A 16336-nucleotide genomic window follows, 5' to 3' on the forward strand; every position below is an offset into this window, starting at 1 on the left:
TCACACTGTGCACCACGTTATTGTTTCGGTGAAATGAATTTCTACAATACTGTTACTGTTAATTGTTCTCTCTGCAGTGTTTAAATGCTTACATATACACACACAGTTACTATCCCTCCACACATACGACTCAGTTCTGCTTCTATGCCCCAGCTTTGTTTACTTTTTCACACCGAGGCTTCTAGACTTCTGATTGGCCAACATTTCTACAGGTTAGGAATATATCGCCACCTGCTGCTTTGGCATGTTCCTAGCAGCGTTTTCCTTCATTTCTGCCTTTACGTGTGGACGGGATTATTTTTTAAAACGAAAACGGAAAATCTCCGTTTTCAAAAATACCCGTGTACGTGTGGACGTAGCCTTAGTCAAACACTACGATGAAATTCAGATATACCATAGTTTTACAGTTAGTCTACTTTTTTGCATGGGCATGCAACTATTCAGTAACTGTTGGAGTGCAGTGTCCATTTATGTAAAGGCCATTGCTGCTTCATTAGGACCCTGTCTTCTAGTGCCTCTGGTTATGTGTGGAGTTTGCGTGTTCTAACCTTGTCTTCACAGTAGATCTAATATCCAAGTTGTCCATGTCTTTGCCAAGGATAGTTTCACAAAAAACAGATTCTAAATCTCCAAAAGTTCCATTTCCTTCTTTAAATAAAAGGTTCAGGATTCTGATGCATACAGCATTAGAGGTTGGGGTGGGGGTTCGAAAATTACCATCCACTGCACAGCTTTGCACAATATGTCACTAAAAGGTATGTAAACCAAACAAACGTATTCTCCAAAATATATAATCTCTCAGCTCCTCGAAGACTGTTTTTTCAGTGTAGGCATGAGGAAACCGTGGTGCTGCAGCTCAGCACATGGTTGGACCACATGAAGACTTTGGGCTCCGCGTCTCTTTTGTTTGACTGGGACATATTTCCACACAGCTGCCCAGAGTGTGGCAAGAAATGAGGGATATGCTACAAGGGAAGAGTCCTTGGTTTAGCTGCCAACCCTGACCCTTTTATAATGGCTCAGGAATTATTCACATCCCAGTTAAAGCACTGATAGAGTGAATTATGGCTGCGGTGGTGCTTCCTGAGGAGTTCGCCAAAAAGATGATTTAGACAGATCGCACGTCTGGGGTCTGAGGGCTCCTCGGACACTGTTTAAACACCAAGTCTTTATTCTGAAGACACAGGAATGTGACGGGTGCCGGGTGAATAACCCATCACCTAGCAGCCACATTTCTAACATGGCAATGATGACAGGGGCGCGTCAAGTAACACATCAGCAGCAACACATCCATTTATATTCACTTAAAAAAGAACTTTATTTAGTTTAATACATAGGGCAATTTGTAGTGAAATATGGATACATTCAGCTTTACACAAAGGTTCCCCGACAAATTCTTAAAATACAACATTTATAAATGTTTTGACATATTTCAACACAAAAGAGACAGCTATACCAGTTTAATAAGTAAAAGCCTACTTCCTTTTTATTGTAACCATTCAATTTAAATGGTAAATTTGCATTTATTTTCAGCTAAATATAAGTAAGCCTCTAAACGTCATTCACCAGCAGACAAACTGGGGGAAAGAAATGGCACACAGATTTCCCATGCAATTAAAAAAAATAATAAAAATCAAAGTGTGATGAGACATGCTCAAATTCATGTCACTTTCACTATCCCTGTTAGGAGATCAAACCCCCAGAAGTACATTTCCTGGAACATATGCCAGCGCTTGAATGCTGCAAACATGGTCAGAGGTCAGGGGTACAGTACATTTATGAGTGTTTCTCAGATGCTAACACAGAGATGGGAGAACTGCGAAATCCATTAGCAATGTGGAGCGCACAGCTTTTTCTTTGATTTTTCCAAATTCAGTGGAGACACCCGTATGACTCACTGCCCTCTTTAATATTGAACACTTTTCCTTTGTCTCTGTCCAGTCAAAGGGATCTATATGAAAGACTAGCAGTGGTGGTGATATTACTGATATTATCTGTCTGAGTGAATGAGTGCCAGTAGGTCGCACTCCATTAAAGCAACTTGTTACACACATTAAAAAAAAAAATTTTTTTTAAAAAGGCGTGCAATTTTAAGAGGTCCCCTCTTCTTCAGCACCCAGTGGAAAGCACGTTGGTGCCAGTCTCTTTGATTTATGCTCTTTTCAAAAAACACAGCACTAGTTTGAAGTCCAAGTCAATAAAAGTCATAAAACACCATTCCAAACACTTGGAAAGAAATGAGGCAGTCATGTGCACAACAGAGTCATTTGATCCAAGCCTTTGACTGAGAGTGCCGAGATAAAATACAAGATGGCTCGGCTTGATAAGCTCGTCCATAAGCAGCATTATAATCTTAGAGCCTGTGCACGCGGGACAGGACAAAGTGCAGGGCAGAAGAAAAGTGACACTAACACTGGAGAAAAGTCGGCCCTGCTTTGATGCAGCTGTGCTTGCTAAGGCGAGGTGCGCCGAGGACAAAAAGCATGCTTGATACGAAAAGAAACCTAGGTCGAATACAAGAGTTTCCACTCTCATTATCATACTTCAGAGATTTAGCCATATGTCTGACAAGCTTTGGCTAGCGATTCTGGACTCGCTTTACTGCATCCCTATAACTAAATCACACGAGTATCAAGCGAGAACGGTTAATGTGTTGACCGTGGCACTGCGACTGCACAAAACTGCGACTCAAAACAAAACAGAAAGAGAGAAACACTCAAATTCCATTAACAGGAAAGCTGAGCTGTATTTGCATTTTAGCGCCGCGTTGTCACTAGAAAGTGTGCAAAAGGTCTGTGTGTGTGTGTGTGTGTGTGTTTGTGTCTGTCTGCGAGAGAGAAATCAACACTTTCACCTAAGAAGAGAGGAGAAAGTTGGATCTCTAATGCCTTGATGTGTGAGGACGGAGCTCAGGTCAGCACACAGCAGGAAGAGAAGCTGTTCTTTTAAAGTGTGTATGCTTGTGTGTGTGTGGATATGCTTGTATTCGAGGGTATTTGTCCCATGTAAATCTTTAAGTGTGTGTGTAGGTAGTCTAGACAAGGGAGCAGTAGCCGCCGCAGGTTCCACCTCCCGCGTCTTCGTCGGTGAGCTGGACTGCTCGGCCGTGGTTCTCGCTCTGCCATAAGCCAGGAGTCTGGATTATCTTCTCCACCAGCTCCTCAAACGCACACTGAACGCCGTCCCTCGTCTTTGCACTCGCCTCTGGGAGGACAGAGAGTGCAGAGGGAAGGAGAGAGGAGGGGAGAAGTGACAGGGACGGGAATGGGGAGGAGGCAGAGATCGGAACAGGTGGAGAAAAAGAAGACAAAAAGCAGAAACAACAACTGTTAACGTCTGCGTCTTGATGTCATCATCTGCTGGCCCCCCCAGCAGGAGCGCCGAGCGGTGGAAAACATCTCAACAGTAACTGTCAGCTCCACGATGCTAATACTGGACCATAGCAGGTTATTATTGGCTCTAGTCAGCACCTGCTGCGTAGCATGATAACATCCAGGAACGTTTCAATTGTAATAACCATAGCATAAAGAAATAAATCCTACTATGTCACAAATCACGAGAAATATCTTTGAGAATTGCTTGGAAAACATGTCAAAAAATCTTTACATATTACCAAATAACACTTTAAGTGCTCAAGATAAAAACTAGGTGTTAACTTTTAAGTTCCCCCTTTTACTGACAAACCTGAAAAATAACAGCAGAGGGGGAAAAAAGAGAGTGCACTAAAGATGATATATGAAGCCTGCTTTATAAATAGAAGTATGCAAGCATTCCTCGGTGAGTATGATAGTTATTTCAAACTCTGTCTCCCCTGTGTAACAGTCTGGTGTAACTCATGTGCCCGGCAGCTCTTTGTAGAGCGGGGAATCCTCCTGACTTACCTATAAAAAGCATGGAATGTTTTCTTGCAAACTTCAGCCCTTCAGCCCTGTCTAACTCGTGGTTTTCCTAAAACAAAGGAAAGGTAATGGATTATTTGAGGTCTGTCGGGTTGGGCTGTCAGCTACTGTGGTCGTCACGGGCCAGGGAGAGAGGGTGGTTTTCACAGACAAAGATCAGAACGCAATGAATTCATAACAGTCTACGTTTTTAACTCCACTCACTGATTCTGGTATCCTGGCAAAGGACCAGCTGCCAGAAAATATGAAAGTGCTACTATCATTTAGCTTAGCTGGTCGAGGGCTCACTTTGTAAAACACACTTATTTTTGGGGCAATCCATCTCCCTGTTCTGTGTGTATCACATATATATCTAAAGAGCATAAACCAAGGGAAGACTGCACTGAAGCTAAATATTAAAAATGTCACGCGCACCCTTAACATCACAATTTTATAGACAAACACACTGACCTTATCAATTTTGTTCCCTACAAGCATTTTAACAAGGTCATTCCTTGTACAGTATGTCTCCAGCTCACTCAGCCAGTTGTCGAGCTTTGTAAAGGTTTCCCGTCTCGTGACGTCGTACACTGTGACACACAGAATGAACAGGGCATGCTCAGAATGCAAGAAAATACTCATTCACAGGACGAGAAAAAAATATTTTAAGTGCAGAATGAGTGTGTGGATTTTCTGGATGCACGATTGGGAGAACTGCAATAATTATGCAAAAGTAGTTATGGTGTGTAAGGCAATAGGAACATCTGACACACTAAAATTCATCTGACAGGTGTAAGAAGTCCTTGACTGCTGAACCTTTTCGACTGGTTTATTATCGAAAATCACAGAGCAAATGAAACTTTACTGACAATAACACTGTAATTTCCACTTTGGTAATAATAATATTAATAATAATACTAATAATAATCATCATCCTCATCTAACAAAAAAGATAAAATAAATACAGCAATAAAATAAAGGAACATCAACTTAAACACGTGGCTGATTTATTCAAAATCCCACTGATACAACGAGGCGCCTTCTGTTACTTTACATCATTAGTGTGGTCAAAAACCATGAACTGTAGAGGAAGTCTGCTTTAGAGGTTTAACTTTCCGTAGTGTGTGTGTGTGTGTGTGTGTGTATACATGCTGCACATGCATGACCTTATGAAGACTCTGATTTAAGAGTATAAACTAACTTCCAGAAAGAGGCAGGCGTATGTGTGTGAGTCACAGGATGAAAAGCCATCACTCACTTTACAACAGGGGCATGACTGTAAAGTCAAAGGCTGCACACACACACACACACACACACACACACACACACGTACAGGTGTTTGAGCAATGACGGTGCTAATAGCTTTGCTTACCCAGGATGACTCCCTGGGCACCGCGGTAGTAACTGGGCGTCAGGGTTCGGAAGCGCTCCTGTCCCGCGGTGTCCTGCAAAACACACACTGCTGCTCACACTTGCAAGGAAAAAAACCAGTGGCTACAAACCAGGGCAGACAAACACAAACAACACAGACACACTCCTTGGTGTCCCTCAAGGGGTGCAAATAGTGTTACATAAGCGCCATCTTCTGGTTACTTGAGAGAAGAGCCGGTCTAGACATGAGCTGGAGCTGTTTCATAGTTCATTTTTCTGCTCTGACAGACAAGAGCTGCGTGTTTGTTTAACCGAGTGATACTAAAGCACTGGAATAATGATAGAGTCTGTAACATACCCATATTGCCAGCTTTGCCTTGTTGCCATCCACAGAAATGGTCTTCACTTTGAAGTCAACGCCTAGACAATGACAAAAAAAGAAAACAGAAAAAAAGAAAGGGGCAGTTAATCACCGAAACCCACATGATTACCTCATCCTGCTTCAGGCCCAATATGATGACTCCTACAGGTTTGTTCAATTACTGCCAACAATATCATATCATGGTGACAGACCATAATTATTGAAGATGAATTGTCAAAACACAATGTCTATGAACTTGTGTTAACCTCTGGTTATTCAGACTGGCATTACGCCCGTCCCGTGTCCTGCACTTAAATTACAGTGTGACCGTGCATTCACACACACGACGAAAGGACAGTGCGGTTTAATGTCCTGAACGAAAACCAACGAAGGTCTGCGTTAAAAAAAAATGAAAGGCCGGCACCTGTAAAATGGCTCAGTGAGCAATGACTCGGTCTTAAAAATCCCTGCCAGGTCCCAGAGGAGCAGACGTGAAAATAACAATGTTGTCCCCCCCCCCAACAAGTAAATCTCCTCTATTGCCTCTTTGCAGTGTCTCGGCGAGCGGAGCGTGCGGCGTCTGGATGACATATCGGCCGAGTTTTAGCATCCACTGACAGATTTACCAGGGCAATGTACACTTGTGATGGGCTTGTTTTTACATCTGGGACTGAGGAGGGGAGTTCAGCTGGGAGCCGAAACAGAAGAGAGATCGAGCAGGAGAAAGGGGACATGAAGACAGGCTGATATATGGCACCGCACTCACACACAAATACACAGTCTGTTCACAAAGCCCGTCACAACAACAGGCTCTTCCTCTCGTCCAGCAGGGTTGCTCAGATATTGCTGCCAGGCGCATGTGGAGACGAGTTTACACTAAACATTTCCCTGAACCTGGACCAGTCTCTTCTGCTCTAATTCACTACATATACAGACGGGCCTTGCCCAGAGAACGCACAGTAATGCATCTGTTTGCAATATCACAACACAACAAGATGCTACTAGTGCTACAGGTCAAGGCTGGGCTGCTCTCTGCAGGCCCTTCTCTGTACGATATAAATACACCAAAGGCAGAGCAGCACAACCCACTAGTTCGACACAGAGAGAGTTGTGGTGGGGAATGACACATCATTGTTAGCCTGTATTCTCTTTTGTCTTTAACCTTTGGCAACAATGGCACCGAGAAGCAACAAGGTGCTTTAAGCCACCAGTAAAAGTATCATAAATGCAAAGCTGCTAATGTCCCTGCTGATCATCGTTGCAAAAGATCATTTAACACTCTGTGTGCTAGTGTGATGATGTGTCGACACAGCCTTTGGCAATGGGAGAAATCCAGCCTCGGGGTGGTGAGATGAAGAAAATACTTTAACTGAGACTGAATGATACCAGATTTTAAAAAAAAAACTGAATCTCAAGTCAAAGCACAGAACTGACTCCAATAAAGACATCTGTTTGGCAGAGAATCCCAGCTGGCCAAGTAAAACAGTAGCGGCCCGTGCCTTGACCTTGACAAAACAAAGTATTTTCTCCGATCCAACCCCTCTTGGGATCTGTGCTTTTCGGCCGTTTTAACAAAGACAGCATTGTGAGCTACGAGCGATTCTCAAAACCACATTAGTTTGGTTTGAAAAACTAAAAAGAAAAAAAAAAGAAAAGAAAAGAAAGTATAATTCTTCATCCAAATTCTCTCCAAAATATTTTAAATCTGGAGTTCATGGATGCTTTTGTCAAAATAAAATAATTAAGGTAGCTGCAGCTTTAATAGCTTATGAAAGTGTAGTCGGTGTGTCCTCGATCCGTCAACTGATTTATTCAATTACCAAAAAAAGGCTGATATTATTTGCAGATACACAGTTTGGGGTTGCCACTACTTCTAAAAACCTTTACCAGATAAGATGGATAGTTTGGTCTGCCACAGATTGTTTTTTTTCTCCACACAGCATTAACTTTAAAATAAATCTGAAAGCTTTGTGGCTGTGTCAGTGTGTGGGATTGTGGTGACTTTACTTGTAGCTCACCAAGTGCTGCAGAATCTCCTAAACGTCCACATTTCTGCCTAGCGACACTAGCTTGACTTAAAAAGGAAAAAGAAGAAAAAAGCTCAACTTTAACGTCTCTTTTACAGTTATCTGCAGTAGGTACTGGGGGTTTAGCAAACACATGCAGCCAGTATGCTGACTGAGCCTGGAACAGATAACATAAAAAGTCTGTCAACTTGTGGCTGCGTTGCTCCAGACCATGTACAGTATCTGTCAGCAGCCTCAGCCAGGCCTGCACACTACAGGCTGGGAAACCGAGTGAAGGACAGTACACTGAGCATGGTTGTCACTTTAGTCTACTGCAGTTGTTTAAAGTTGTTAAAAACTCTTTGCGTGGGTGTGTCACAGCACAAATATTCTGGCAGGCATCATTAACATCCTTACATTACTGAGGTCCTGATAAGTGGTGGTGTTTGCAAATAGTGCTGAGCAACAGGATTGAAAAAAACAAAACCTGAAACCTCATTGTTACTACAGCTAATTTAAGACCTTTCTGATATTCCTAATCAAAACGGAATACCACGATCTATGAAAAGATCAAACGCATGTCTGAAAGTGGTCACAGAACGTACTCCGTTTTCATACATATGTCAACTGAGGGTGTACTTCAACTTAGAGCAGGGCGATATGATCAAAAATATTTCTCACGATATACATTTGAAAATTTGCGATAACGATATAACTGATGATATAATTAACACTAGACAAAATACTTTACAACTCCTCAACTTTATTAGTGCAAAAACCTCATCAATGTATTTTCACTTAAACAAGCTGTTTTTATGTGCATTAAAGTTATATAAAAATTAACAGTGCAAATGCAAATTCCTTCCTGACAGTTTGACCAAAAGGCATTTCCAGTGGAAACTGGCCGACATATCCTCAGCATAACCATGTAGAATATCCACAAAACTTAAAAAGAGGTTAAACACACACAATACGGTAATATTATGTTGAAGCACAGTATGTATCACTCCGCGAGGCGCCTGCCTACGGTAGCTGTAATGCTCCGACAATCCATCAAGCGGTGCGGGTTCGTAGCTTAGCAAAGTCGTACTGAAACATTTGACAGATTTTCGAGTACCGTGTACATAAAATCGTTTCGAGGTCAGTAAACACAACCAGAATTCATACATAAGGCACACGGGATTATAAGGGGCACTGTCGATTTTCAGAAAAATCAAAGGATTGATTTTAAGTGTGCCGTATTTTCCAAACAACACGGTAATAACGACGGCCCGCTAGCATGCTCTACCAAAAATAGCGCTTTGTTGTGTATCTGACGGACGAAAGCTAAACCAGTCCCACACCACTGAAGTTGCAGCATTTTTACAAACCAGTTCTGGTTCATCCATTTCATTCAACGATCCGCTTTCGCCCTTCTCATTCTCCGTCGACGCCATGTAAACAAAGGCACTGCGCATACGCGTTTTACCCATATTCTATCGCCATACTTCATTTTCTTATCGTTGCCCAACATTATACCGGTATTACCGTGAACGGTATGATATGGCCCAGCCCTACTTCAACTTATGTGTTGTGGTGAGCTAGAGTTTAATGCTGTACACACAACGGCAGAAGTTCACGTCATGTATGACCACGACTGGCTTTCGCATTGGGACAGCGGGCATCTGGTCTGGTGGTCCTCCCTCAGGATATTTGGTCTTTTGGACACCAACTGTATCCATTTATGGAGAAAATATCCTCATGTAAAGCCTAAAACCAGCCACCAGTTGAACGATTCAGTATGTAGAGTTTCCAAATCATCCATTTCAACTTTTCTAATTAAAAATCATTACTACAGACATACAGCATAATTTTCTCTTCTGCCCTCTCATGTTTCACTGGTCTAAGAGTCTGAGTGCACAAACATCAAATATCAGACAATTCTGTCTGGTATCAAGCTGCTTTTGTGTGTTTAATCAGCTTAAATGGTCATATTGCAACTGTTTATGACAAATTCATTTATTGTAATGTAGAAAACGTTGGTCTAGAGCCCGACTGACATCCATCACTTCTCTTCCGTTTAGCCAATTTTAGGGTTGCGAGGGGGTTGAAGCCTATCCAAGCTGTTATAGAGACAGGATACACCCTGGCAATCTGTCCAGGGTGTATCCTGTCTCTCGCCCTATATTGCCAGTCTATTACAGGTCTAACACAGAGAGACCGTTCCCGCTCACCTTCACACTTATGGGCAAGTTAGTTACCAACTAACCTAATCCCACCAACTGCATGTCTGGAATTTGTGAGGAAGCCAGAGTACCTGGAGAGAACCCACACAGACACAAGGAGAACATGCAAACTCCAAGTCTCAAACAACAAGTCTTTAGAAACTACAAACAACTCCCAGCCTGAATTACAGACACGGACAGCTGGAGTACGACTGGCTGAGTAGTCATTCATGTTACACTTCTTGACGTCTGCTCCCTGGTTGCATGTGTAGTTGATGCGCTGTAATGTAAATTGTCTGTGGACAAGTCCACGTGGTCAAAAAAACAAACAAAAAAAACTGGCAGACATGTGGACGTCTGCACAGACCCTCACACTGACTGACGACAGAGGCATTAAGTATAGACAACACTTTAAGCCCAGCATATATGAATAATCCACAACCTGCTGTGACATTAAAACAAGTTCTTTTTTAACCTGCACTGTCATACTGTTCACTGACACATAAATAATTAACAGACAAACACAACAAAACTGTGTTGTATGCCTGAAGAAATTCAAGAAATGTCTCAAATCACAACAATATTCATATTGATCTTAAAGTCCTGTACTGGTCGGGCTCTATGCTGCCAGCAACCTGCTGCTTCAACAAACTTTTTGAAAATCTACTCCTCCTTTTCCTTCCTGGCTCCACCGTGGTTATACAGCTGCCTGGAGGAGCCGTGCTGCTGCTGACTGAGATCACAACAAGTGTTGCATGTAGGGCTGCACGATTAATTGTTAGAAAATCGCGATCTCGATTCATACTTATGTGCGATCTCATTTGCAAATGACAACGATTTAAAAAAAAGAAAAAGAAAAAAAAGACGACAACGATTGTACCGCATTTTGATCCGGGACGTAATCTGCATGAAAACAAGCGCTCACTGTTCCTGCTCAACAAATGACAAGGGCGGAGCCTTATACCACGTGATACAGAAGCTGTGCCGTGTGATGCTAAAATTGGCAGGGAAAAAACAACGGAGAGCACGTCAGGGATGACGAGAAAGTGACAGGAGAAAATCCGTCCCGGTCAACCACCCAAACATCAATAACGGGAACCTTATACAGCGCTTCCCTATACATGTCAAACTCCCGCAGGCACAAAGAAATTACGGAGGCTATTACTTATCACCTGACCAAAGATATGGCTCCCATCAACAAACACTGTGCAAAACGAGGGATTTAGGAAAATGATCAACACCCTAGACCAGGGGTCGGCAACCTGCGGCTCCAGAGCCGCATGCGGCTCTTTAGTCCTTATACTGCGGCTCCGCGTGGTTTGGGAAAATAAATTAGTATTTAGCTGAAGTGTATTTTATTTATGTTAGTTCTTTTTAACTTGTAGTTCTAAATTGGAAGATTATTGTGATATTGAAATATAAAAATAAAATTATATTCTATTATTTTTTCATCGCTCAAAATAAGCGTCACACTCGCGGAAGCCGGTGTACCCGCCGAAACGCCGTGCATTTATCGAGACTTTCAACCCCAGTTAGGCCAATTATGGATCTTCGGATCCACATTATGTCAGCAGCTCCACCGTGAACTATGTTAAAGACAAACACCGCTCACGCCTGACAGATGAAAGCTTACAGTCCTGCGTAAACTGACTTCTTACAGCCCCGATTAGCAGACGCTGTGCGCAGAGGTTCAGGAGCAGAAGTCCCATTGTAAACATATCACGGCAGACCCGACGATGTTTCCATGAACACGCTTTTCAGCATCTCTTTATTGACCACTTTTTACACACGGTTGCTGTACACATACAGCCGGCTGTAGCTTTTCACCTCACAACCCGACACACACCAACACCAACACAACAACACAGATAGCGCAGACGTAAAGGCAGCGAGGCGTGATTGCGGGTGTGGCTCAGGTGCGTCCGCCTCCCCTGCAGCGGCGCTGCAGACCACGCCCTGCCGCACGCATTAACCAGGTAAAATACATATTTAGGCTGAATTTTGCAAATATCTATTTTTAATTTTTCAGCAGCATAGTGCTTTTTTACCAATTATTTTTTAAAAGTCAGGTCAAGGCTCCAACAGCCCAAAGGCGATATAAGGGTGGTGGCTGACAACAGTTTTTGTTTGCTACATGGATCATTTTAGTTCAGCTGGGTGTCTTTCCTTTTGTTATATTTCTTTAAGAGTTCAAAATGTGTTAATTACATAAATAAAATGTAATTTTCTCTGTAGCACTTCATGGATTTCATAAGCAACACACCTTAGTTGTTCACACAAAGCATAAAGGTAAAAAACAATAACAGTGTTAGCTTCATTTTAGATGTCAAAGGTATTTGCGGCTCCCAGTGTTTTCTTTTGCGTGGAAACCGAGTCCAAATGGCTCTTTGGGTGTAAAAGGTTGCCGACCCCTGCCCTAGACAAACGCTACACAGTGCCGTCCCGCAACTATTTTTCTATTGTTGCACTACCTGCTCTACACACGCAGTGTCCAGCAATGGTGGAGACGGAATTTCAAGCAGTACAACATTTTGCAGCAACAACAAAACGTGAGACATTTGTTGTTTTTATGTTTATTTATTGTTTTTATGTTCAGTCTCAACTGTTACAAAGTTGATTTGCAGTTAATAAGCGCAATAAATATTTATATTGGAAAAGAAAATCGTGAGAGAATCGTAATCTCAATTCTAAGCCAAAAAATCGTGATTCTCATTTTATGCAAAATTGTGCAGCCCTAGTTGCATGTGAACATTAACCACTAAAGATTCAGTGCTGATATAAACTCATAGTCATATTTGATAGTATTTTGATAGATAAAAGCAATTTTTTTAATTCCTCCTTTTCTTTCATGTTCATCTTGTGGAGGACAAATGCATGTGTTGTTCTATGCAGCATAGACCAAAAGCACCCCTATTTTAGTCTCTACTCCTGACAGTGGTTGGATGCTAAAGTGTTAGCATACTCATATGTAATGTGGACATCATTACTAACCCATGAGTCAACAGGTTTAAATGAGCTCATGCTGTTTGTGCCTCAGATGAATCGATGCATTGCTTATTATAACTCAAATTCAAGATCCTTGTCTTTGTGACTGTTTACTACTCTACGTCTGTGTCTTATTTAATCTCTGCTGCTGCTGATGATGATCCTGTACTTGCCAGCACATTCTGATCTACAAAGCCACATTTTTTCCATTTTACCCTTTAACAGACCTCACATGTTCAACTCACCTATTGTTGCTGATTGTTCCGGGTCAAATGTGTCTTCTGTAAATCTTAGTAGGAGGCTGTTGACAAGAAGACGGAAATAAGAAGATTAGACCTCATCATGACTCACACGTGTGTTTTTTAGTAATTGTATTCTCCTCTCTTGGGGATGCTTTTGAGCTGAAGTCAGGTTTCCGGTTGCCCCGACTCCTGCGGCAGGAGACAGTCTCTTTCTCTATCGCCTTCTATTGATCACTCTGTCCTTCACTTGCAAGCAAGAGGTGATGTCAAGCTCCAGATGACATCACCACTAGATTGCAGTCAGGAGGACAGGGTTCGTTTCTTAACCATGACTAATCGAGTGCAAAGGCCTTAACAGCCCCGCTGACGATGGCAATATGCTCGCTCCTCTCCCTTGACCCAGACATAATTCTCGTACTTTTTCCTCGCGGGCCATCAGAAGAGATGCTGAAGCAGTAAGTGTTTATTGTTTGAGGGACATATGGCTGATGAACTCATGCAGGGAGACAGCCAAGTTAGAAATGTATTCTGTACAGGTCAGGAAACATGAAACACATACATTCCCCGCCAAGCATTCAAATCCGTCATGATTTAAGGGCCTTCAGATTGCAGGGAAACAAAATAAATATCTGTAAACTATTCAAAAATAAGTGTACCTATTTGATATTACCAAAGCTGGCTATGGATGATTCAAATTAGGACATTTGAAACTAATCATGGTCTGATTTTGTTTATTGTATTAAGCAAAATCCTATTTAATAATAATACTAAATTGCTTTCTGGAAACAATGCATCACGGCCTGGATGATGCAACGGCAGACAGCATGCAGTACAGCCGTCTAGATATTCTCCTGTTTTCTGGAAATATAAGCAAACACAGATCTGTGTTATGGTGTCGGCATAAAGCCAGTCCTTCCTCTGGGCAGAGCTTATACAGACCAGCCATTAAAAGACGCCAACTAGCAGTACAAGCCCTGTTCAAAAAAAACCCCCAAAAAAACTCTTTAGTATAAGTAGACACATGTTGCACATCAATGAACTGACCCAGGAAATTGGAAAAATAGAAACCATTTCAGCTAATAGTGGACACAGTACTGGGAGTTAAAATCTCAGCTGCAAAGAACATAAATTACTGCAAACTTTTTATTCATTATCATCTCTGCTTTCTGGTTTAAAACCTAGCTGATTTTAACTTTAACACTCTGTCCTTGTTGATGCTGAAGTTCCAAGTCTTATTATTGCCTCTCTTTGGTCTATTTTCAATAGATGGGTGTACTTTTGGTCAAGAACTTGTTTAAAGGCTTACAATGGCATAGTTTTCTCAGAATCTTCTATGGATATGGAAGGCACGCTTGCAGTCAACACCATAGTCTACAATGTGATGGTTGATGGCTCAGGGAGGCTATCAGAATTCCTCCAGCAGCCGGGACCACTGTTATGGAGACCTGCAAACCTGGATCATGATCTCTTTTGGCAGGGACACACGCTATAAACTTCCATGCTGATGTGGGTAAAAAGCATTTTACCCTGCGTGGAATATTATCAAGTTGATTTGTGGTTGTTAATAAGGACTCTGATTACCACATGACAACAAGAGCAAGTGTATCGTTTACATGTTTTTGAAGTCCCATCTGGAGAAGGGGTACGCTTACTTGAGCGTGACCGGTTCGGATCGATCCTTCTGCTGGGTTCTTAATGACGGAGATGCTAGCAGTACAAGTAAATGGACTTAAAAGAGTGGCAGCTTCTCGTTTAGCCATCAAATTAGTGTGAACAAAAACAGCCTGTTTCTAGCAATTATGTCAGACGTGCACATAGTTGATGTGATGTCACGTACAGAGCTTCTGGCATCTGACTAATGCGTTAGCTAAACAGTGTGCACACTGTAAGCATTTCTTGTACATGTTGTACCGAGACAGTCTGACCTCTGTTAGAATAAAGAACAGGACAAACCAGCACTGAACTATCTACATCGTTTTAAAAACTAAATTTTCTTTATCCACACATTTGGTTACCTGCTACATCCCTGCTAGCGCTGGCTAACGTTAGCAGGGAGCCACGACATCACTTTGTTGATCACTTGGTCTTACCTGGACTTCCCAACGCCGCTTTCTCCTATTATCAGTATCTTCAGCGTGGTAAGCACGTCGTCTTCCATTCTTCCTTCACTGTATGCTGTGTTACTCTCAATAAATCTCTAAAAGAGACTTGTTAAAGTGAAGCTGACTAACTTGCGACACTGTTTACAGCTCACAGCACAGATAATAATATGACAGCCCTTTGGTGAGACGTCTCACTCCAACCATTTCCGGTATGACTTGTCACTACTTCCGCTGGAGATCTTACAGGATATCTTGGGAGAAGATCATGTAAGACAAAGGACGCAGTGTTGCAACATGTCGACGTCATGTGTTCGTGTCATTTTAATAGTACTGTATCTTTGCTACTGGACTCTTTAAACGGGGATTTTTCACACTCCGATACATTTGTTACTAATGTAATTTAAAATTTAACCATTTGAAATTCTTATGTCACTGACAGTCACAGTGAATTGATTGTGACTGGCAATTTTGACATTTTGAAAATGGCTCATTTGTTTACATGAGGTATTTATGCATGTCACCGAATTCTACTTCTTGCACTCTGTGTACCAAAAAAGTATTGGTTTATATATGAAAAATATAGGCTCCTATGAATTTTCCACTTTTCAGTCATGTTCACCAGTACCACTGAACATGATCTTATTAATGTTTTTAAATGAATTTACCCTGCAAAACTAGTCCTATTCTAAAGACAGGGAAGGTTTTTGGTCAGTATTTACACATGTAACTGTACAAAACAATATATGTTTTTTTCAAAGGCTACATTTTTGGTCCTCTTATGGTCAGGTCCATAACTAGCTCGACAATGGCAAAAGGTAATTACACCTATGTAGAATACCAAATAAAATTTTATTTTATCTTTAGTCAAAACAGTCAACTATACTCCATCAGCCTTTTGTTTAACCTCCTAGGACCTGGCGTCCACATATGTGGACATCACATTTTGGGTTGTATAGACCAAAATGCTAAATTTTGCTTTACAAGGATCTGATATCCACTTATGAGGGCGTTATACTGCCACTGTTCTATCGAAATTTAAAGCGAATCCTCATATGTGGATCTCATTTTTCTCAGAAACAAAAATAAGGTAAAAAAAATAAATTCCATCCATCCATCCATTCGCTTCCGCTTATCCTTTTCAGGGTCGCGGGGGGCGCTGGAGCCTATCCCAGCTGTCATAGGGCGAG

At 41.8% G+C, this 16336-nt stretch overlaps 1 protein-coding gene across 1 annotated transcript; it reads right to left on the reverse strand.

Annotated features, from left to right (window-relative positions):
• Positions 1-1299: 1299 nt before the first annotated feature.
• Positions 1300-15355, reverse strand: rab18a (RAB18A, member RAS oncogene family). Its single transcript, XM_006804519.3, has 7 exons — positions 15138-15355; positions 13051-13106; positions 5608-5669; positions 5251-5323; positions 4350-4468; positions 3882-3948; positions 1300-3204 (listed from the first exon to the last, which is right to left on the reverse strand). Exons 1-7 carry the CDS (start codon positions 15203-15205, stop codon positions 3035-3037), a joined length of 615 nt encoding a protein of 204 aa, XP_006804582.1. The 5' UTR covers positions 15206-15355; the 3' UTR covers positions 1300-3034.
• Positions 15356-16336: the final 981 nt, after the last annotated feature.

The sequence above is a fragment of the Neolamprologus brichardi genome, chromosome 9 (assembly GCF_056152115.1).
Source record: "Neolamprologus brichardi isolate AB-2024 chromosome 9, ASM5615211v1, whole genome shotgun sequence".
Taxonomy (NCBI): domain Eukaryota; kingdom Metazoa; phylum Chordata; class Actinopteri; order Cichliformes; family Cichlidae; genus Neolamprologus; species Neolamprologus brichardi.

What these genes read in the sequence shown, in the direction of transcription:
- rab18a (XM_006804519.3), bottom strand. Translation starts at nt 15,205, where the DNA reads ATGGAAGACGACGTGCTTACCACGCTGAAGATACTGATAATAGGAGAA. An exon ending in AGCGGCGTTGGGAAGTCCAG is followed by an intron (nt 13,107 to 15,137) that starts GTAAGACCAAGT and finishes TCTTGTCAACAG; the next exon opens with CCTCCTACTAAGATTTACAG. An exon ending in ACATTCCATGCTTTTTATAG is followed by an intron (nt 3,205 to 3,881) that starts GTAAGTCAGGAG and finishes CTGTCCTCCCAG; the next exon opens with AGGCGAGTGCAAAGACGAGG.